The following is a 23,627-nucleotide window of genomic DNA, read 5'->3' as shown; positions in this document are numbered from 1 at the left end:
CCCAAGTCTCCCCTAAAACAAAACGCGCACACATACTTACTTGTTCTCCCCGACGCTGCTTCTGAGTCCTGGTCAGCCTGTCAACCCCTGCACACACTTGTGTGTGGCAGGGGCGTGACAGTTTGATTTAGAAAGACCGCTCTGTGCAAGCTCAGAGTGCTCTTTCTACATCTATGTTTAATATAATCGTTTTTTAAAGGGTTATATCACTTAGGACCATCAACCTGGTGTTAGCTTGGGGTAATACTAACCTTAAGTCTTGTGTGCATCCTGTGAAAATGAGTGGGTGATTCGTGAGGTTGGGAGTTTCCCTTACCACTTGCCCAGGCCTAATGCTGGAACGCATATAGGGATCCTGAACACTTCTAACTAACTCTGAATTTAATACTTGTTTAAGAAGATATCCTCTGGGGGGGCCGCTGTTACGTGTGCACGTGATGGCTGTCTAGGCTGTAGAGCTCCACTCCGTCTATAATCCTTTTGTTGGAAACATCCTGCTTCGGGGCCACCCAGTCCAGAAACTCAGCCTAATATCGGCATGGGAAGTTTGGAAGACGATCCAATCAAAAAGTAGACTGATCCGTTGTCGCCTGGCCAAGATATCTGGGTGTGTGAGCTGAGCGGTGAAGAAGACTCTCACTGGCCCACAACGAGTACCAGGACAGCATCAACTAATCTTGTGGTGGGAGCGACACCCCTGGGCCGCGTAGTGGGAGGAGCCTGCACTTCCCCTATCTGAGTTTAGGATCTCCTCCCCTCTCGTTCCTTGGTGCTGGGTGGCGCACTGGTTGTTCCCCAGGTCTGCGATTGCCTGAGGCAGACATAAAGATAACCTGCGGGGACACAGAGGTGTTCTGGTCGCCACTAGCGAGTACACACATCCTGAGACCCAGTGCGGCTGCTGTGGTGTCAGGTCAGCACGCACCCCATTAGACTGTGAAGCGCCGGGAGGGCAGCTGCGGGCTGCCAAACTACGCTGCTCCTGAGTGGATTACACCGCTCAATCCTCCTGGGGACCCTGGCCACCTGGCTGCTCTGCTGCGTTTCTGCTCTGCGGGCAGACGGATCCCGGTTTCTGGTGCCCAGCCCCGTTGTGTGGAGTCCCTTTGCTCTGGAGGTCAATTTGATCCACGACCTTGGACGACTGTGCGTGACCCTGAGGTAGTGTAGGGGGGATAGGGCCTACCCTTCACAACACGTGACCTCTTTGCCCGGAGTACTCCTGGGCCCCTGTGGCATCCCCCCGGCGGCGGGCATTGTGCATGCCTATTGATCTTTGCCTAACCTAATCGGAAGCACTGTCGGATTATGGCCCTGAGTGGGGACGGACAACTTGCACCCTGGACGCCCTGAACCACGTGGTCCTGTCCGGACACATTAGATACGCTGCGATCCCTGCTGAATACCCGGTAAGATCATGTATGTATTCTGACACATGGCCCGCGTCCGGAGCTCCCGTTAACTGAGGCCACGAAATTACATCCCATCAGCTGCGAACACCACTCGAACCATCATCACTATAGACACACACGCGGGAGGCCACAGTGCTCTTTTTTCCCCCCTGTGTTGATGCGGCCGTTGGGTCTTACCGTTGGCCTAACTTTACGGCTCGCTGATGGGCTGGGCCACAGCACATACGGACACTATTTCACCAATGTGCCTGCGTTCTTGGTGGTTGGAGGCTGATTCTGTGAAACCACGTGCCAGCACAACGGCAACGATGAGGGGAAGCCGCCTACCAGTTAACCACGTGGGACTGCGGACTGTGGAGTCTGCAGATAATGTAATCCTCTCAAAACCTGGGTAAAGAGCAGCCTTACTGCAAGCATATATCCTTGTGGAGCCCGCCCAGATTGCACAATTTACTCGATCTACCACTTGGAGCCCCACCTGAAATACTCAATAGCGGTGGGCATAACCCGTTAAGACATTAATGACCCTATTCTAGATGGGAGAGCACAATTTATTCTACAAAAGAAGTATCATGCTTACCACTCCTATCTTGATATACTGCTAAACTGGGTGCGCCGGTACTATACCGCCTGGAATACAGTTTATAAAGGTGCTGTAGTGCAATACGTGCGGTCATAACACCAGAAGTTGGTAACTCCCGGCACCTGAGCCCTGCACAGACCGCGGGCTGCGCTCTGGTTTCCTCTGGGCTGACATGTTGGTGAAACCCTGAACTTACATTCTTTTTTTTTTTTTCTCACCCTGTGGCAACTGCAGAAATGTTAACGGATACCGCTGGCCTTTATCCTTTCACAAGGTCCCACACCCGAATCGAGACCCAACATTGTGCCGATTTTACATAGGACACCCATCGGTGGCGGGGCTGATCGGCTGCTGTAGAAACAACCTTTAAGGGTTTGAGACTGAATAATAGGTTGAGGTACTCTTCTGAGGCGTTGATAGATATACATCTGTATCGCAGAGCATATCTAGTACTTGAACACCCCGTTGGCTGTTGCACGAAGCCACCTATCCCATTGCATTGCTTTCTAGACAACACCAACACTTTAACACCCTTGGCTATGACAAAGGGTGCCAGTGCCAGGAAAAAAAGTGGGGCCAATGGATTCATTCACGAGCACCCAGGCCCCGACCGCAGTGTCGCAGACACCCAACGATCCTCCAGCTCAATCCATAAGCTTTTCTAGAGATGATCACCTCCTAGCCACAATGCAGAGTGGGTTTTTAGCAGTAAATGTAAGACTGAACGACATTGTTTCCACCATCGGATCTCTAAAGGCTCGCCTTTATAAGGAGAGTGCCCGGGTAACAGAGGCAAAGGCCAGGATCAGCACCAACGAAGACTCCATAGGTCAAAACACCTGAGACATTAACTCGCTGAAAGGAGAGATGGCCAAAATGCGTGGCAAGTGTGACGACCTAGAATCCAAGGCCCGGAGGAATAATATCCGCATTGTAGGAGTGGCAGAATCCTCATGTAAGGGTCCCATGGAATTGTATGTTGAGGCACTCTTGAAATCCCTATTTGGTGCCTCATCCTTCTCTGATCATTTCCTTGTGGAGAGAGCCCATCCCACACTAGCCCCTGTGCCTAAACCCGGAGCCCCTCCCCGCACCATCATTTCCAAACTACTTGTCTACAGAGATAGAGATGCGGTTCTTAGGCTGACGAGAGAAATGGCGCTCTTGCGCCACGACAGGGACAATATACCCATCTATCCGGACTTTGCCACTGGAGTGCAAGCCCAGAGGAGGTCATACGAACAAGTTAAAACACAGCTGCGACAAGTCCCATATGCGTCGCTTTTCCTGACGAAGCTTCCGATGCAGCATAGCGGCCGAGCCCGTTTCTTCGAACAGTCTCAAGCAGCAATGGACTATATTGAATCTTCAATTCCACTACCGCCACGGGAATGTGGGCCGGACCAGAACATGCCCCCCAACCTGAGGCAGATCGGAGAGACCCAGCTAACTGATCGATGCTGAGTGCGATATCCTTTTCCCACAATGTGAAATTAACTGTCTGGGTGGCACTGAACTATAACTGTTAAATTGTACTAGGAGTGTGTCCAGCTGTGGCAGTTGTGAGCCGCAACATGCGCACCTCCGGAAAGTTCCACAAGTTCATACAGGGATGTCATCATTGAGTAGGGGTTGATGGTGTGGGAGGGGGCGGGGGACGGGATATGCAATATTTTTCCCCTAGCACTATGCTGGGTTTAGTTGGGGTAGTTAAAGGTTACAGTGCTACCGTAAGAGGGCTGCATTTGCTGCGAAATGGCCTAGGTTTCCTATTGAACCCACCACACATGAATGAATGTACGTGGACCATGACAATGACCAGTGGGGGGGGAGGAAGGGAATCTGAAACCTATATTCCCTAGTACAGTCGCACTCCAGCTCCTTAAATGTTATGAAAGCGGTTTGGAAAGCTGACTTGTGAGTAACGCTAAGTGAGGAACAATGGCTCAGTTACCCAAAGTCTGTGTCTTTGAACTCTGGTCTACGGCTGATACAATTTAAGATTATTAACCAACTCCACTACACCCCTGCGAAACCTGCTAAGTTTGTGGCAGACTGCATGGGTGAGTTTTTGAAATGTGGTGCACCGAATGCAGGTGCCTTCCACATGTCCTGGGCATGTCCGTCGATAACTGCATTCTGGGGTTCAGTCGCAGATATCCTTGAAAAGATCACTTCGATCCCTGCATCAATGTCCCCCTTGAAATATTTGTTTGGGGGATATTGACAAGGTAGCTGAAACCACTAGACGTTTATTTATTGTGACTTCTGTTGTTGCAAAACGTTGCATATTGAAAAGTTGGAAATCCATAAATGTACCCGGTCTTGATGATTTTCCTTGAGATCTCACACAGGTCAATGAATCTGAGGAACAATATGTACTAACTGTATCAGCGACTTGTCGCCCCAAGGACATTTGGGCTCCGTTCAGACACTATTTGTGACGCTCTGTACGATAACGGTTCTCCCCCTCGTCTACGCCTTGACTTAGCATTTCTCCTTTGATGTATATATCACCATTACTGTGCTGTATTGATTGTGATGTGATATGTTGGTGCTGTTATGACTCTCAATAAAGCAAAGTTTATACTGACCTTAAAATTGCTGGTAGTATACAAGTTATTTGTCTTGCTTTGAATGGTGTTCCCCTCCCCCCCTCCCTTCTAAAAAAAAATAAGTGCTAGTACTGTTTAATTATTCTTAACTGAATGAGTGTAAAAGCTTATTAATATAGTTTACCTACCTTGAATAACAGATTGACATTCTTAGTGTAACATTGTGTTTTGTTTTCCCTGATCTGTTTTATACAGATCTAAAACGGTCTTGGAGTTAATACTTTTCTTAGAGTTGTGTGTAGCCCCTCTTAAGAGTATATGAGGTTCCCTATTAACCGTGAAATACTTTGTGTCTTTCTAAAACTAGTAACACTGGGTTGTGCTTTCTCTGAAGTGCTTAGTGCTTTTCTAAAATAGTTTCACAAAGTTATCACTTGTCTTTGAGTTGCTTGTAGCCCCTCTGAAAAGTGTATAGTCCTTACTTATCTAACTTACCTTGCTGCTAATGGCCTTTCTTAAAAGTCAGCTAGAGTGCTTATTTAACTTAGAATTGTATAACACACTTCTGAGAAGTATCATTGGTTAAACTGTCTATTCCTATCCTTGGCAAATAGGGTTAGAGCTTAAATACCAATAGGTTATGCTGACCTCGACTAGCTGCTGCTCTTGAAAAAATGTAATAGTGGGTTGTGCTTTCCCTGAACTGCTCAAACTATATACATATGCAAAATGGTCTGCCTCAGTGCTTCCAAATTCCTTTAATTTTAAAGCGATTGTATCCAAGTAGGCCGTCCCAATTCGGATCTAATGGCAAAACCCTTTGTAAAAGATGCATTTATGAGCAATTTTTATGTATAGGGAAGAATTTTGCCATCGAATCACAATTGGGACGGCCTACTTGGATACAATTGCTTTAAAATGAAAGAAATTTGGAAGGCATGAGGAAGATCATTTTGAATGGTCAAAACACGTGTCGGCTGCTTTTGCCTTGCTTGAATAGCAATTAAAATTGTACAAATCCTAATTAGGTTCTGCCTCTTGGAATTATGAAGGCAGTGTATATTGTGGATTGTGGCGCAAAGGTCCAGTTAGTTTTTGGAATTGATCATTTTCAAAGGCAGGGGGTTGTTGCCTTTTTTTCTAACATATGCCTTTGCTTGACCTGCCATTCTTTGAGTATATTCAGATGAAATTAGAACAGCAAGTTCCTTGAGGTTTTCAAGACCGGTGTGGGAGTAACTGTGCACGGCCCAGCCCCAACTTTAGTTACCGGCTCTTCTTAAAATAGTGACTTTATAACTAAGTTATTATGCTAATTGTTGGTGGAAGCCACTACTAGTTAAACAGTGGAACTGTCATTACTGTCATTTTTCTGTAACAGTTGTGGGTGTGGGAGTGAGCCACTAGTATTTAAGCAATTGCCTGTAAAGTATTGTTTATGTTTTTATAAGGAGAAATTACTTACCGCAGTGATCTTTCTATGGATTCTTCTCCTGCAGATTCCTAATCTGACAGATATACTGATCCAGCTCTGCTGCTCGGGAATGTTTCGACAAGGGGCATTGTGGACCTCGATTCGATCTGCCTTGCTCGGTGCTCTATCGTCGGCTCCGGACGTGATGTCAGGCATCATATATAGACCACGTCACTGCACCCCATACCTCAGTTCTCCCTTTTCCCCTGTGCTTGAACACTCTAGAGGAAAACAATCGGAGACACCCCAAACGTTAAAAGCCCCAAGAATCAGATAAAAAAATTGAAATATCCTTTCTTTTTTATTTTTAAGGGAGAATAACTAGCCAGATAGAAGCTGTCACCTCACAGCCATCACCAGGCGTCCCTTCGCTTAAACAGATGCACCAAACCACAAGAACTTTCTGAGCGGGGATGGAAGGGACTGGCGATGAGGAATCTGCGGAAGAAGAATCCATAGAAAAATCATTACGGAAAGTAATTTCTCCTTCAATGGATTGCTTCTCTCGCACAGATTCCTCATCTGATAGACTCCCCGAGCAGTTAGGACCATGGAGGTGGGCAGAAAGTGTTCATTGCATTTTGCAGAACTGCCCTACCAAAACGTGCATCATCCCTGCGTGACAATGGTGACTGGTAAATGTGTGCAAGAACGACCATGTGGCCGCACGACAGATGTCCCTAGTGGGAACTCCCCTCTGCAGGGCTGTGGAAGTCGAGACCCCCTCTCCTCGAGCGTGCCCTAATGCTGGCAGGAAGCTCCCTCTCTGCAGACTGGTGATATTCTGCGATGCAGAGGATAATCCATCACGATAGTCTGCTTCGTTACCGCAAGACCTTTGTGGGATACTGAATGGGCCACGAACAGCTGGTCAGATTTTCAGAACGCAGACGTTCTAGCAATGTAAAAGCTCAAGGCTCTCTTGGAATCTAAGGGGTGGAACCACTCCTCTTCCTTACAGGGTTGAGGTGGAGGGTAGAAGACCGGCCAATCTATTGACTGGGAAAGGTGGAACTCAGAAACCACTTTCGGGAGAAAGCAAGGGCTTTAAGGAAAACCTTTTCCCAAAACAAACACAGTAACGGGGGCATGCAACACAAGGCCTGCAACTCACTAACTCTCCTGGCTGACGTGATCCCAACCAAAAAGGCTGTTTTCAACTAAAGCAGTCTCAAAGAACGGAAATGCATGGGCTCAAACGGGGCCTCCGTCAAGAATGTTTGAACTACATTTAAATCCCAATCTGGGACAACAAATGGAGTTGGTGGAAACTTGTTCACAAGGTCGTTTAGGAATTGGGCCATAACCGGGATCGTAAAAAGAAGGAACATTGATTGGGGGGCCTTTCGAACACAGGCAAGGCCGCCAAATATCATTTGACTGTGGTAACCTGAAAGCCTGCTGAGGCCAGTGACAGAAGGAACTCCATCACTCTAGTCGTGGGTCAAGAGATGGGATCGATCTCTCGTTCCCTGCACCACGCCTCAAATCTTCTCCACCTGCACACATACAGAGATCTTGTAGGTGGTCTGCCTGCAGCCAGCAACACCTCGAGTACCTCCTCTGAGAGACCCCAGTCATACCTCATCCTTTCAAGAGCCACGCATGTAGGTTGAGGGACTCTGGGTTCGGGTGGAGTACCCGGCCTTCCCACTGGGTCAGGAGATCTGGGTGCTGAGGAAACCAGTGAGGTGGACATATGGTGAGATCCAAGCAATCGGAGTACCACGTTCTCCTCGCTCATTCCGGGGCCATCAAGATCATGGTTGCTCTAAACCTCTTCAACCTCCTGAGAACCCATGGGATGACGGTAATCAGGGGAGGGACGCGTAGTGGAGAGGGAATTCCTTCGAGCAAAACGGTCGGCACTTCCTGTTGGTCTCCATGGCAAACGTATCCACTGCTGGGGTACCCTAGAGAGAAGACCTCCTCCAGGACTTCCTGGCACACTTCCCACTCGTGTGAGACCGTGCTCTGCCTACTCAAAGCATCCGCCAAGCCGTTCTATGTCTCTGCTAGATGAACTGCTGAGACCGAGACTTGATTCTCCAGCAACTAGAACCACAGCTGCAAAAGGGGAGGGAGTGCACGCCACACTGCTTGTTCAGGTAGTGCATTGCCACTGTGTTGTCCATCGGGATCAGGGCATGTTTCCCCTTGAAAGACGGAGTGAAAACCCTGAGGGCTAGCCTGATGGCTTGCAACTCCAGCCTGGTGATGTGCCACCTGACTTCTGTCGCTGACCAAAGGCCGCTCACCTGCAAGTCCTCGCATTGAGTGCCCCAACCTTTCAGAGATGCATCTATGACCACTTAGGTCTGAGGCCAAGGAGGCCAGAAGGGTTCCACTGCCATAAAATTGCTGCGGCTGGTCCACCACCTTGAGGGGAATCTGTGAACACTCCGAGGTACTGCAACCACTGACCTCTTAGGAGCCACTGTAAGGATCTAATGCGCCGCCTGGCCTTTGGCACTAGAAAAATACAGGAGGCCATGAGACCTAAGAGGTGGAGTAAGAAAGCCCCTGGTAAGTCGACTTGATTCCGGAACAAATGTACCATCTGTGCTATGCTGTCAACTCTCTCATAAGTCCTTCCCCACCCGGGTGTTTAGGACTGCTCTGATGAACTGGGGTCACATGGGATTTAAAGTTCAGGAAGAAGCCAAGCCTGTGAAGTAGATGAGACGAGACCTGCCCTGCCGACTTCCCTCAGATCAGCCAGTCGTCCAGGTACGTAAATACATGGTCCCTGGATCTCCTAAGGTGAGCCGCGACTACCCCCATGAGCTTGGTGAAGACCCTTGGAGTAGAGGTCAACCCAAAGGGAAGCACTTTGAATTGATAGTGCTTGTCCCCTATGAGGAACCTCAGGAACTTTCCTGTGCTTTTGATGTAACGGCACATTCAAGTGAGCATCCTGCAGATCCATTGACACCAGCCAGTCCTGAAGTTCGAGAGCGTGGAGAATTTCTCTCGACGTCACCATCCTGAATGTGTCTTTCCTGAGTTACTTGTTCAAGTCTCTGATGTCCAGAATGGGACGGAGACCTCCTCCCTTCTTGGGTACCAAGAAATACCGGGAATACCAACCCGGCCCTCTCTGATAACAAGGTACCTCTTCCATGGCACCCTTCAACAACAGGGCTTGCAGTTCTTCTTGGAGCTCCTGTCCCGGTTGGATTGGAAGTGGTGGGGGTCTGTCTGGTGGTTTTCTTAAGGAGGGCAGACAATAAACCCACCGAACGAGCTGCAGGGCCCAGGTATCGGAGATAATCTCCTGCTACTTGGGCCAATGTTTTGCCAACCGTCCACCAACCGGTAAGGCGTGGGAGGGGAAATCAAAGCAGCTTAGAGGGTGCTGTTTGCATGTCCCCGGAAGCCCCTCTACCCCTTCTGGGGCAAAAGAAACTCTGCTGCCCCCGCCTTAGCACCTGTAGCCTCTGCCCCTAGAGGCAAAGTTGAAGGCAGGTTTGGCCAGCTGCGCACCTAGGCGCAGCGATTCCTCGCATAGTTTAGACTTCTTAAACCTTTCCAAAGAGTCATCAGCCTACTGGCCAAAAAGAAACTCTCCCTCGAAAGGCATGTCCAGTAGCCTATTCTGGACGTTCGTGGAGAAGCCAAAGGTTTTGAGATAGGATTGTCTTCTTAACACTACCGCCAACCCTATGGAACGTTCAAAGCTTGGCTACCTCCTTCCCATCTTCCACTAGCCGTGCAAACCCATCCCGCATTTCACCTTTGAGGATGTATTGCATAGCATGCTCCACGGCTTTCCATAAACCAAAAGAATATTTTGCAAATCCACATGCCACTTTGGTGGCGTTCAGCGCAATGCTGCCAGAAGTAAAGACCTTCTTGGCCATTGCGTTCAACCTTTTACCCTCCCTGTCCGGAGGCAGGTTCAAAGTGGATGCCGCAGGTCTGGTGGTGATTGTGGCTGCCTACAGAACAAGCCCTTCATGAGAAGGGTGAGAAGTCAGGAACGATGGATCTCCTCTTGCCGCCCTGTACTTCCCCATAAAGCTAGAGTTGACTGGGGGAATGGAGCAGGGATATTGCCACAGGGAGGCTAGGGGGTCTGCAATTTCTGGATTAAGTGGTATGTTATGCTCTCTCACAGGCCCTTCATCTAAGATGTCCGTCAAATCGTAGCCGTGAAGAGGACTTCAAACCTAGGGTGTCTACTACCCTTTCTACTAAGGTCCGAAATTTAGCATGGATGTGGGGCAAAATTCTTTCGAGCACAATTGCTTTCCTCCAAAAAGTCTTCATTTGGTCCCTTCACTCTGGTCTCACTCTCCTCACCTCCGAAAGTCATTGCACTGCTGTTGAAGTCCATCTAAGATTATGTAACATGTGGGAGCATACGATCCATTAGAAGAACACATTTCATACTTTTGGTTATGTTCTTTCTGATGGATGTTCCTCCCTCATTACTATCCCAACCTACCCCTCTGATCTCCCTCCATATCCTTGATGACTCCCTAATGCGGCTGAGCACTTGGAAAAAAAGGATACTGAGGTCATAGGGTATTGTCCGATCTATATATGGAGGCGGGCGTCATATCCGATGTCGAAGAGTATCCATGTCGAGGAATTTATTTTAATTTTATTTATTGGTTATTTGTAAATTCACACTACAGCAATGAGTTTGAAGGCGCATCAAGGCAAGTGGGGAGGGGGATGAGGAAAAACGGTATGAAACAATAATGTTCTGAAAATGTCTTGAAACATGCAGACCAGGCAAGTGCTATGACATGAGAGCAAGGGGAGGAGGGGGAAGTGCAGGAAGGGATGAAAAACAAAATGGGCGTGAGACGTTTCAGAGCGTGCAAGTACAGAGACATGAAAAAGGGGGAACCGAGAGGAAGGGAAGTGCAGGAGGGGAGGAAGGGGAGAGGTACAAAATTCAAAACCAGTTAAAAGTGCAGGTACAAGTAGGTAAACTGCAATATGGAAACCAGACATGCAATTAAGACAAGCAGGTATAAGTGAATGCAGACCGGAAAAGCCTCGCCTCATGGCATGAGGGGCTACATCGGGCATGCAGATGATAGCAAAAGCATGGATTGATGAATGGGTGCACACATTGGGAACGCCTCAACCTGAGGTGTTGGGGGCTAGATCAAGTAGATGCAAACATAGCACATATGTTGGTCCAGTGAATACTAGCATTTAAGAGGCCGTACAGAGCACAGGCTGCACAAAAAGTGAAACCAGTGAATGCATATAGCATAGGCTGCAAAAATTAAATCCAGAGGATGCAGGTAGGTCAAATTCAATGCACAGCTCAAGCAGCGAAATACCAACCCGATGGGTTATAGCTGAGGGCAGGTACAGAAGGAAGGTAGAGAGGGGGGTAAAGTGCGGGGTTGAGAGTGACAGACCAGCATAGGGCTGCTAGGATACAAGAAATGTGACCTACGTGATAACGAAGGACAAGATGCAGCAGAGGGCTAAGAGGTTGAAGCAACCAAGTGAAGTAAGTCACCACAAGTAGAGGGCAACTACAGGTAGAAGCACAAATGGACTGTAATAGGTAAGGAGAGGGTGTAGCGTGAGGTAAGGGAACCAGTGAGTGCCACTAATAACTGGATCGAGTGGAACGAAGAGGAGGCAAGGACAGGAGGAAGGGCCAAAGTCGGAAAGTGAATGGGAACGCAGGACCCCATAACCAAGAAACAGGCTGCGCCCAGCAGAAGTAAATTGTAATGGGTTATTTATAAAGCTCTTAATACCCAGAGGTTTCTAAGCGCGGACCCAGGGATCGAACCTGTATTGCTCCACATACTCTCGCTTCCAAGGCGAGCATGTTGCCCCTGAGCTATCCTCCTAAGAGAGTGAAGTGGGAGCAAGGTGGAGGGGACTAATAGGGGAGGGGGACCCGAGACATGTACCAATACGTGAAGGGGATCAGGACAGCAGGGACAAGTGGGAGTGCAAGTGGCAATGTGAGAAGGGCAGTAATGGGAGAGAGAGGCATCACAACAGGGGGCAGATAGAAGCACAGCGATGAGAGGGGGAATAGAAGGAAGGAGGGAGGGAGAGGTAAAGAGGAAACTACAGGGGAAAATGTAGGGAGAGGCCTCCTTACCTACAGCATGAAGAAAGAGCAAGTACTGCTCACATCAGCAACGGCAATCTAGGTGGGATATACGCAAGAGCAAGAAGGACAACAGGAACAGATGGAGTCATGAGGACTGGCCCCGCCGGAACCAAATCCTGATGCTTTAGTCGAACAGCACCCCCTGCTTCTGAAATGTGTTCCATGATCCAGCTGAAGCTGCAGAAATATATCGGAGATTAGGAATTTCTGGGAGGAACATCTATCAGAAAGAAATTAGAGAATGTCAGTAATTTGTTTTAAAACTCCAGTCAATGATTTGTGATTGCTTCCTGATTCTGAAATCTTGTATTAAATGCATTGTTTGATTAATTGTGTTTAGTTTTAAAAATTGTGTTTCTTTTGGAGCAATGCAAAACCCTCCTCCTCATGGAGTTCTGTCTTGTTCATGTTTGCATTAGACCTGCATGTTAATTAAACTCCTTTTTGTTCTTTTGTTATTCTGGAGCCTCTTTTTTTTCTGTTTCTGTGCAGAATGGAAAAGACTGGTCATCGATAGAATCCACCCTTAAGTCTTTTGTAGGGCTTAGTTTAGACAGGGTCTAAACCAGCCCTAGCTCTCTAGCCTAAGAATGATGTCTTGGAATGCTTGTGGGCGAGTTCATTTGAATCACTTTTTAAGGGGGTCTTGATTGATTATGGACATGGATGTATTGATAATTCGTGAAACTGTGTGCATAAATCATTTTGAAATGGGGGCATTCATACCTTTTCAAATCCTGCTACTTGTTCACACATAGAATGTCCAAGTGGTGGTTTCATTGTTGCAATTGATTCTACCTTGAACTTTAATGTGTCTGCGGCACATATATCTGAATGAGTGCTGGCGGTAAGTCTGAATGCCAACACGGTCAGTACTAAACATTTGCTGGTTCAATTATATTGGAACCCTGTAAGGAAGAAAATTGGGGACTTCCAATCTCACTTAGCGGACCGCTTTGGAAATGGTTGGCTAATGGTCCGCACTATTCAATTCTGCTGGGGGGGATTTTAATGCCGATTGTGAAGCTGGGGCTGAACTAAATGCAAATGAAACTATTCCTAAAGCATCCCAAATAAATCTTGCCAGAGGCATGGTCTGGGATACCTTTTGTCAAACTGGGAATTTTCAAGAGTTTATGTTGAAGACCCTTCCTGCCCTATTATTTACACCTGGTGTAGGGGAAATTGCTCCTCAAAAATTGACTTTGTTACTACTGATGGCCTAGGTGATCATCTAATTGTTTATTTTGAGCTGGGACTGGTTCTTCCTGCCTATGAGATGGTACATGCTCTCTTCTGTCTTCAGATTGGGGGGGGGGGAATTAACTATTAAGTGTAATAGGAGATGGGGTAGTGAATTCAACAAAATACTCTTAGGAGGTCATAAATGGTAATCTCATGTTCAATCCTGACCTTTCTGCTAAGGACTATACAGAGAAACTGTACTACAACATTAAGGTCCATCTTAAAAGCTTTGGCTACAGATCCTTAGGTCCTCACAACATGACTGCAGTCCAGTGTTTTGATGTGAGTGTGAGATTCTGAAAGATCTATGCATAGGAATCTGGCTACTCTTCAAAGATCAAGATTACAGGTACTTGATTACCTGATCCATAAGATCTGCCAAATTCATAAAAACCTCTTGAAATCATTAAAAATTGATTTGCATAACCGGGACAACCAACATATGCTCTGATTCGGGCAAGAAAAACAGAGGGCAATTTTGGTCCACTATCAATAAATATGTTGCTAGGATGCGGGTCTCTCTTGAGTCCACTGAACCGAAGACAGATGGGTTGAATATTTTGCAATTAAGTATTTACTACCCAAGGAACATTCGTATCTAAAGAATCCTACGAAGGGCCCTGTCATCTATGGGTAATGTCCATAGTTGAGTGAAGATATCCTGTGGTTGCTATTTAGACTAAATCCATTGCGGGCTGCTGGGCCTAATGGTATCGCTCCCTGTGTACTGGAAAATGACCCTTTTGTGTGGTCTAGGATCCTTAAACCTCCATTTGATGTCATCCATTTGACCCATATTTTGCCTACTACATGGCCTCAGACGATCATTATACCGATCTTTAAAAAAGGGGACTGTTTCCTTCCATCTTTAAAAAAAGGCTCAGTTTCTAGATCAGTATCCACCGTACTTGGCCTAAAGCAAGGATGTATATTTGCACCTACATTGTTTAATTTATGCGTTAGCAATATCTATCTTTTGTGGCAGACAAATACTATAAATCCAGCTAGATTAGGACAACTCAAACTTGACAGGATGACATTTGTCGATGATTTTATATTCTTCGATAGAACAGCAGTTGGTCAACAGCACAATTTAAAACTGTTTTATGAATATGCTTGTATGAATAACTTTGGAGCAAATGGGGCTAAATCAAAGATTGTTATCTTTACCAAAGCTCAAAGGCCTAAAACCATGTCCTGGACTTTGGGGACAGTCATGTTGGAGAGGGTGTACAGTATGAGATTTCTGGGATATTGCCTGTCTAATATCGAGTTGCTTGCTATGTGTAAGAACTTACTGGATGAGAAATTACGACCATTAACTGCTCCAATTAAAGATTATGCACATTTTCTATCAGTCCGCTCATCCGATACTTCACAGTGAAAATTTAACCTGTGTTGTTGTTTTGACTGGACGCGTGTTTGATAGATGTTGGAAAGAGGCTTAACGTTATACAGGGGAAATTATGGAAGGGAACTCTGGGCCTCTCATTAGCTATTCCAAACTCAATTGTTAGGCACGAATTGTGCCTTGTATCTCTTCAGGCGAGATGTGCGTGGCGTCAAAGGAGTAACTATGCTAAGATTGAACAACCTCCAGTGAATTCTTTGTACATGGATCTTGGCCTGATGCTAGAGGGGTCGAACATTGTTTCAATAAATGAATATAAAAAGAAAATGCAAGATTTGTTAAAGGAGATTGGGTCTACTGAGGAGGAACTAATAAATTGTTCCACGGAGTGGGGGTCAAAACCACACTTTTCCGACAAGACTGGTTGACCACAATTGACTTAAATGATACATATTATTCATATTCTGAATATGCTAAATTTGCACATAAACAGAATTCTTTTCCCTTGTATCTTTTCTATTTTACCTTTCTATTTTTGTTCATTTATTTTTTAATTTTTATAAGGCACCTTCCTGCATAATACAAAATACTTCAAAGCACACATAGAAAATCAGGACGAGCAACAGGTACAGGGTGAGCAGGACAAGGACCTCCGTTCCTGCTAGATCCCAGCCCCACCTTGAGATCCTGCCTATTCTGACCTTTTCACTCCATACTTTACAATTTGTTTCATTTTCTTTTTTTTGCACCTGCCAGTACTACAATTTTCTTTTCATTCTTCTCTTGCCGTGGCAGATCGGTCTATTAGACATAGGGCAGGACTTTGCAGTCCTGTATACGTTTTCTTTATGCAGAACTGCATAGAAATGGCACTCAGACTCCCTATAGCCTTTTTTTTTTAAACGCATTTCATTGGTTTTACAACATGTGAATAAATACAGCATTCTCATGTTGAGTTCACAGAGACAGTATTACGTAGGTTCGAACCAGTGCACAGAAAAAAGGAGTATGGGACAACAATCTCTGATATGGTGACATTGCAACAGAAATCTGTAGCATTCAAGCATAGTCCATACCGGGATGTGCGTCTAGCAGGGGTGCACTGACTTGTTCGTTCTTTAGCTAAAGGTGTTCAGAGATAACAATAACGTGTCTAATTGTCTCCCTTGTTTCCCTTCCCCTCCCTCCACCCAGCAAATTGAAATTCCAGTGTCACCATACACATAATCAACCTCATAATAGCGCTAAATATTTGTTCTTGTGCTTTCACAAGTTTTTCTAGATCTAAAATAGGCCTCCCTATTCTATTTCATCCACTCTGGCGGGGCATGTTTTCTTCACGTTTCACCGACCACTTAACAAAGATGAGCGTTACTGTGGGTCTCTCCTCCCTCATTCTGGAGCCTGTCCTCTTGGTGGTTCTATGTGTGCCGTGTGGTATTCCAAGAAGGGAAGCCAAACCATATCTGTGTGAATGAGATTCTAGCATAGCTGCTGTGATGCTTTCCATCTGGTAGATAGTGTGCTTTCGTAAGCCATTCACCTTTGGTTGGCAGTATACTACATTTCCATTTAGCTGTCAGGCACATCTGGCTGCCAATAACAGGTTTCTAGGCATGTGAGGTAGTATTGTATGTGTCCTTATCAGTTTCAATACCAAACAGAACCAGCAGTGGGGTGAACCTTCTGGAGACTGTCTATCTCTTGAACCCACCCCAGGACTTCCTTCCAAAACACTTGCGCTTTCACCCATCCCCATCATTGATGCCAATAGTCACTGATTTCCCTGCACCCCCTCCAACAGAGCAGTGAAACCCCAGGAAACATTTTTGACAACCGCTGTGGAGTGAGGTGCCAACTCGTTAGCTGTCTGCTATTATGCATTTTGTATTGCATGGATATGGATGTGTTCCACACAACCCTGTATAGTAGAGGCCATACCTCTGGTTGCTCTTGCAAATTTAACTCCCTGTCCCATTTGATCTCTGTGGTAGGTTGTGCGAGGTGGCCTCTGGTGAGTAAGGCACTATATAGTTGGGATATCAACCCTTTTGTACCCCACCGCTCACTCAAGATGTGCTCAAATGTTGTTGGGGGTCTTCGGAGAGTCCCCCCAGCGTGGGACTTGCTGTTCCTTAGTTGAAGATAGTGCAACAGAGCTATAGCCAAGCCCCGCTGTACTTACTCCAACTCTGCTTTAGAGATGTAGGCGCCCGCCCTCCACATCTGCCCTGCTCTTACCAGACCCACCGCATATTGGGGCTGAAAATGTTGGACCTCTATTAGATCTCAAATGTGGGGAGCCCGGATACAGCTAAGCGGAGAGGGCCAGGATGTTACCCCCTTCATGGTTTGCGAAGGACGCCATGGAGACCACAATACCCCTAGGACTGGATTCTCTTCGATTCTACGGGTTCAGGCGCGATATGGGACCAACAGCCATTCACCCAGGGAGACCGGCGCAAATCATTTTCCAGGGCCACCCATTGTTTTGCCGCATTCTCCCACAGTTGGTCTGCCAAGACTCGGAATTGAGAGGCTCTGTAATATTCGAACAGATCGGGATAGCCCATGCCTCCTTTGTCTTTTGGAAGGATCAGGGTTGCGTTAGAGACCCTAGGCTTCAGGTCTGCCCACGGGTAAAACAGGAGGGATCGCTTGACTTCTGTGAGGAAGGTCGCTGGGAGATTCCCCGGGAGAGATTGAAAAACAAACTAAAATCTCAGGAGTATATTCATTTTGATTGATGTGTATCATGCGGCCCAGGAGAGCAGCAGCTTCGACCACCTCTCCATGTCTGCCCTGACCGCAGTCCACAGGGGGGCATAATTTGCATAGAATATGCTGGCCAGGTCCTTTGTGATTTCCCCTCCTAGGTATCTTAGTCATGTAGTGTGCAGTTGGGAACCCCATTCCTCTACAAGGTGTTCTAGAAAAGGTGCATGTGGTTGGAGCGGTAATGCAGTGGTTTTGTTCAAATTAGCCCGGAATCCTGACAGCACCCCATATTCCCTCATGGATGCAAACAGGGCAGGTACAGATTCAGTTGGCCGAGAGATGTAGGCTAAAATGTAATCGGCAAAGAGAGCTAATTTGTATTCTTCCACCACTCCTTATCCCATGGATTTGTGGCTCTGTTCTAATCGCTTGTGCGAAGGGTTCGATTACAGGGACATATAAAAGGGGGGGACAGGGGTACAGCCCCGTCATGTACCTCTTGTTAAGCTAAAGAGCTCCGAAGCCACTCCATTAACCAAAACTTTGGCTTTGTTGTTGCAATACAATGCGATGCACCTGATATCCATGTGTTGCCCAGTCCTGCCCATCTCAACTGCACGCAGGAAGGGCCATTCGACACGGTCTTATGCCTTCTCTGCGTCGATCGACATTAGAATGGGGCAGTCGTCACTTTTGCTAAGGTTGCCATGAGATCTAAGGTTTTGCAGACATTGTCCCCTCCTTGCCTGCCCCGTATGTAGCCAACCTGATCGGTGTGGACCAGTTGAGGCAGAACATGGGCTAACCGGTAAGCTAAAATGCTCGCATAGATCTTTGCATTCATGTTTATAAGTGAAATTGGTCGATATGCTGCGCATTCTGTGGGATCTTTGCCCTCTTTGGGTATGACTACTATACTGGATTTGGTAAATGATGGCGGGCTTCGGCCGTCTCGAAGATTGAGTTGAAGAGCTTTGCTAGGAAAGGTGTCAGGATATTGGAGTAAGCTTTATAAAAGGCTGGAGTATACCCATCTTGCCCTGGTGCTGAGCTTGCTTTCATTTTGGGTATGGCTTCTTGTATTTCCTCAGTGGTAATTGGGCTATTGAGCATGTCTTGATGCGCTTGTGATATCGGTCTACGAGAAGACCTTGACAAGTATTGCTCCATATCCACCTCTTCACCCTCCCCTTCAGCTGTGTATATAGAGAGGCGTAAAATCTAGAGAAGCGTTCCGTTATTTCCCTTGAATTCGACATGCTCAGGCCCGTTTTTAATTATGGGGACCGCCCGGTCTGCCCTTTGCCTCCTCAAGCGGTTAGCTAGCATGGTGTGGGCCTTAATCACCCTTTTCATAAAATTTCAGTTTCAAGCATCTCAATTGCAGTAACGCCTTGTTCTGCCAGATATCCCTTAGCTCCCCTCAGAGTTCGTAGATCTGCGTCAGGATTACCTCTTTTCCCATGGGGCTGGTTTGGAGCTCTGATTCCTTATGAGCTATTTCTAATTTCAGTGCTTTTTCCCTTTGTGTGCTCCGTCAGTGATTAGGACCCCCCTAATCGTAACCCTTGCTGCCTCCCAGATTGTGTTTAGCGACAGCTCCCCTGTGTCGTTCATTGCGAAGTAGTCGCTTATCACTTCAGCAAGTGTTTCTTTTAATAGCAGATCTTTGTAGAGCATATCATTACATATTCTCCTATGCTCTGCGCCATGGGAGGGTGGGAGGGGTGGACCCAGATCTAGCTCGAGGCAACACAGCTCATGATCTGTCCAGGCCACTATCTCAATGGATGTACTTAATATGGACCCTTCGCTCTCAGCTCCAATAAACAGTCTATTCTTCAATATGTGAGATGAGGGGAGTGGATAAAAAGTGAATGCCATTTCCTTTGGGTGTGTTGTGCGCCATGTGTTTATTAGATGGCTAGTTCCCAATTGGCTGAGGAATTTCTCCCCCAACAAGCTATTCAGGGTTTGTGCGTTTTGCCTCATAGAGTCCCAGTCCATGTTTGCTATAACACTAAAATCTCCACCACACATCAAGGTGCCCTCCCTCCAACTGTCCAGGAAGTCGAAAAAGGGACAAGCTAAAGTGAGTCTTCTGTTCTTTGCTTGTGTTAATGCAACGAGATACCCTGGGTAGATCCCTCTTGACGTGAGGACGTCCACTGTGGATACTCCGCTAAGGGTGTGTTGTAGCGCTTGTATTTCCTAGTCCCCGGGGCTCGTCCTCTTTTTGGCGTTGATGGTGCTGCCCTTTGTGCCAGGCCCTTAGGTCTCCTGGATATATCACTGTCTGAGCCTGATGTCTCTGCTTGTAAGCTCTCCAGGACACCTCTGCCTCCTCCACTGAGGTAACACGATATCCCTCTCCCTCGTGTTCAAAGCTGAGAGAGACGGGGAATCCCCAGCGATGGCGAACTTTGCGCTCTTGTAGCCACATGGTCAGTGGACGGCAGCCTCTAGGCTTGTTCAGTGTAGCATCTGAGAGGTCCTGGAAGATCTTCACAGTTGACCCTTCAAACCCTAGGGGTTCCTTTTCTCTTACCTTTTGTATAATGTCCTGCTTATGCTGGTAATAGTGGCATTTGACCAGCACGGATCTGGAGCCATTTGGCTCCAGCCCTGTGGATTCTGTCGAATTCCATGACTGGGGCTTCCGCAGAGTCTAATAGGGATGCGACCAGGGCTTTGACTCTGCTCGCCAGGCCTGACAGGGTTTCACCTTGCTTCTCGCTGAGGCCCATTATGCGTACATTCGACCTCTGTTCTCAGTTTTCCAGGTTGTCAAGTTTTAATTCGGTGTCCCTCTCTTTCTGTTCTAGGTCTTGAAACCTAGCCTCACAATTCATTACCGCAAGATCTCCTATTAGTTGGTTGTTCTCCACGGCTTCGATGCAGTCTTCCACCTTCACCATCCTAGCTTGGAGATCTGAAGTGGTTTCCGTGAGGCTGGACTTAATTGAACAGATTTCTCTGAGCAGGAGGCGGATGTCCGCTTCAGTGGCGCTGTCCCTGTCGTTTCCTAGTATTTCTGTCGAGCTTTGGACCTCATCCTGCTCCATGTCCCTTGGATTGCGGCTGAATGTCCTTAGCCTCACAAGTGTGGTTGGATTCAGCACTCTGGGAGCTAGGTGAGCTACGATCGTTGGAGCTGTGTGGGCTCTATTTGGCTCCTGCAAGTACCAGGCTCACTGGAGGCTTCATTACCCAAAGATGGGGGTGCTTACTGTGCTTGGCCTGTTCCCTGGTCGCTAGTTCCTCTTCTGCTGTCACGTGTCCTCCTTCCCCTGCTACTCATTCACCAGTAGCACCCCGGGCTCTGGTTTAGTCTGTTGTTTCTGTGTACCTCGGTTTACAGATCAGTAAGAGACTTTTATTATATGGAGTTTTGCCTGGGTTCTGGGGAAGCGGTGTTGTCTGTGCGAGTACCTTTTGGGTTATTGTATGCTCTCGCCACTGTAGAGTGCTTTGTAGGGTCCAGTGGGCAGTGGGCACGCTCTATCTTCGGGGGCTTTTTAGAGCTAGGCCACCCTATTGGTGAAAGCCTCGAAGCTGGCACTGTATATTTCTTCCCCCAACCCTTGGGGCTTCCAGGACGTTTATTGTGTTTTTGTGCTGATTATGTTATCCTGTGTTGCATTCCCCACTTCTCAGGGGCTCCCTATGCAGCACTTTATGTATCCCCTGATAACCAGCTGAGGATGATGGGACTGCGTGCCCTGCTCACTGCCCAAGGGATCGTGTGGGTTGTGCCACTGTGCGGATTAATAGGTGTGTTGACGGGCCAGCGCTCGTGGCTGTCTGTAGGCTTAATGGGGCGAGAGCGCGATCAGGAGCAGCACCGAGCATGCAAGGGCGTCCGAGGGAGTGTGCGGGCAAGTCAACACATCAAGTCCTTTTTTGCCGGTGGGAGTGCTCTGTTAAGCAGGCTCTGTTGCACCCGCTGGGGGCCACAGAGGCCAGATGCGGCTCCTGCGCGTGGGTCGCGGTGGTTGTGGAGGATCTCTGACTGGAGCCGCGGTCCTAAGCTATGCTCGCTGGGGACGTCGGAGCGGGGAACCCTGCCCAGAGCCAGGGTTTGCATACACGTGTTGAGGCTTCTTACCCGCTGGGCTGATCATACGTTCTCCTCTCTCTGATTCATTGCTTCGTCTGCTGCAAGGTCAGTCGGTATTCATCCCTCTTTGTACTGGTATGCTGGAGCCTCTATGCCTTGTCTTTGCTCCGTTTGCCTGGATGGTGAGTGCTACGTCGCTGCTCGAGGATGACATCTGGGAGCCGTTTACCGCTTGCTGGCGCCCGCCATCTTGGTGCTTTCGGTCCTAGGCCATCCTCTGGATTTACTTCAGTGAATTCACAACCACCTCAGGCGCAGTTCTGCTTCTCTTCACATCGTTCGGTGCATCTGCTAGTCGGACATGGAATTGTGTCTGTAATTGTTTATTAGAATGCGTTTAAGGGATGTGAAATGCCATTTTCTGCAGCCTAGAGAGGGGGGGTTACAGCTCAAGCAGCCATAGCGTCTGAGACCCCTGGTGGTCTCCCCTATAGCCTTTTAATGGCATACCTTTGTATTCAGCATTAAAAAGAAAATATCACTTTATTTTGAAAAATTATCCATTTGACCTATTTTGTTTTAAATGTTTACATGTCACAGGTTGAGGCCCACCTAAGCAAACTTCAAAATGTCTTTTATGCTTCCTCATATTCCCATGCTTTCAGTCTTACCTCACTACCCTCGATGTGCAAGTCCTCCCAATCAAAGCGGTTTTCCACTTGTGAGATGTCTGCTATAAAAAGCTTTGAGTTGTTTGAAAACATTAAAAACGTTCTTTGAATGTTTTCCGTATGAAAAATACACCAGCACTCTAGGGAGGAATCGCCTTGTGCAACATATACACTTTGTGACTGAATTTAATAAATATTTCTCTTTTTAGGATGCCATTGAAAACAAACTGGATACAAAAGAGTGGCCATACTGCTCAGAATGCCCAGCAGCTTGGAATGGCTCTGGTGCCGTCAGGTAAAATAAACATCGTAATTTTGGTTTATGTTGTGTTGTTAGTTGCATTCTTTTGGCAAGCAATATCTCCTAATCTGGTATAAAAAAACATATGTGAGGTTGTGATTTGCAGAGTCCATTGGGAACATGCGAGTTCATTTCTGTTGCTTCTGTATTCTTTTAGATCTGAAACTATGTAATTTACCACTCAAAAGTTGTTCCCATAATCAAGTGTGATCTACTTATCGTTATTTTTTGCTAACTATTTTCATACAGTCAGTCTTGTCAGGCTATAGTATTCTGAGACCTGCAGGTTTCCCTTTTTATTTTTTCGTTTTGATAATAACCTCCTGACTGGGCGTAGCCATTCTACTTGCGATCGCAGCAAATCCAAGGAATCGGCAAGGTATCTGCTTGCTTTTCTAACTTTAGAATTGCTTTAGGTGCAGACGGGATACAAGCATCTTGATGGAGCCAGTTGAAGACCTCTCAGTAACACCAAATTTACTTCATCTATGTACCTGGGACGTTGCATGTCCCAGGTACATAGATGAAGCCCCATGTCAACTGTTACCTTTGTTCCTTTTATCAGTTTCCCACATATGCCAATCTGGGAACTGGGCACTGCTGGTTTTTATCATGCTTTTGAGAAATGTTGTACCAACCAAGCCCCTGAATTCCATGCTTGCAGGGGTTGGAAGAGATTGTTTGTGACAATTCCACACTAATGCCGTGCTTGGGTGTCTTTCTACACTTATCACTGTTCAACCTAAGGGGACACGGAAACTATACTCCTCAACACCAAGAAACTTTGAAACACTACTGTCAAGCACCTAAGAGGAGCAGTTACTACTTTCTGTTGCTATTCATGTAATGCATATCAAGAAGGCCCACTTTCAGCTTCACCTTCTTCGAGGCATTTTTCCGTTCCTCACCTTTCCCCAGAAGCTCAAAGTCTCCAAAGCTCTGGTCCTCTCTAGACTGCACTACTGCAACAGACTCTTCCTCAATCTTCCCCTTTCCTCCGTTTGCCCCCTTCAACTGATCCAAATTAGGGCTGTGAGATTTATCCTTGGCCTCAAGCCCAGGGACCGTATCGATCCAGCTCTAAAATCCCTCCACTGGCTCCCTGTCGCCACAAGGTTCAAATTCAAGACAATCTGCATCATCCTCAAGGC

General features: G+C 47.0%; 1 protein-coding gene across 1 annotated transcript in view; it reads left to right on the top strand.

The window, feature by feature from the left end:
- The window catches only part of STXBP3 (syntaxin binding protein 3), a 639,289-nt gene that overhangs the window by 532,914 nt on the left and 82,748 nt on the right, over positions 1-23,627 (top strand). The window contains exon 17 of the mRNA XM_069641861.1: positions 22,385-22,470. Coding sequence (XP_069497962.1) covers positions 22,385-22,470 — 86 coding nt within the window. The remainder of the gene's footprint in view (positions 1-22,384; positions 22,471-23,627) is intronic.

This window comes from Ambystoma mexicanum, chromosome 1q (assembly GCF_040938575.1).
Source record: "Ambystoma mexicanum isolate Mex_15411 chromosome 1q, UKY_AmexF1_1, whole genome shotgun sequence".
Classification (NCBI taxonomy): Eukaryota; Metazoa; Chordata; class Amphibia; order Caudata; family Ambystomatidae; genus Ambystoma; species Ambystoma mexicanum.
The sequence above is the reverse complement of the archived record's forward strand: the minus strand, read 5'-3'. Positions and strand labels throughout refer to the sequence as shown.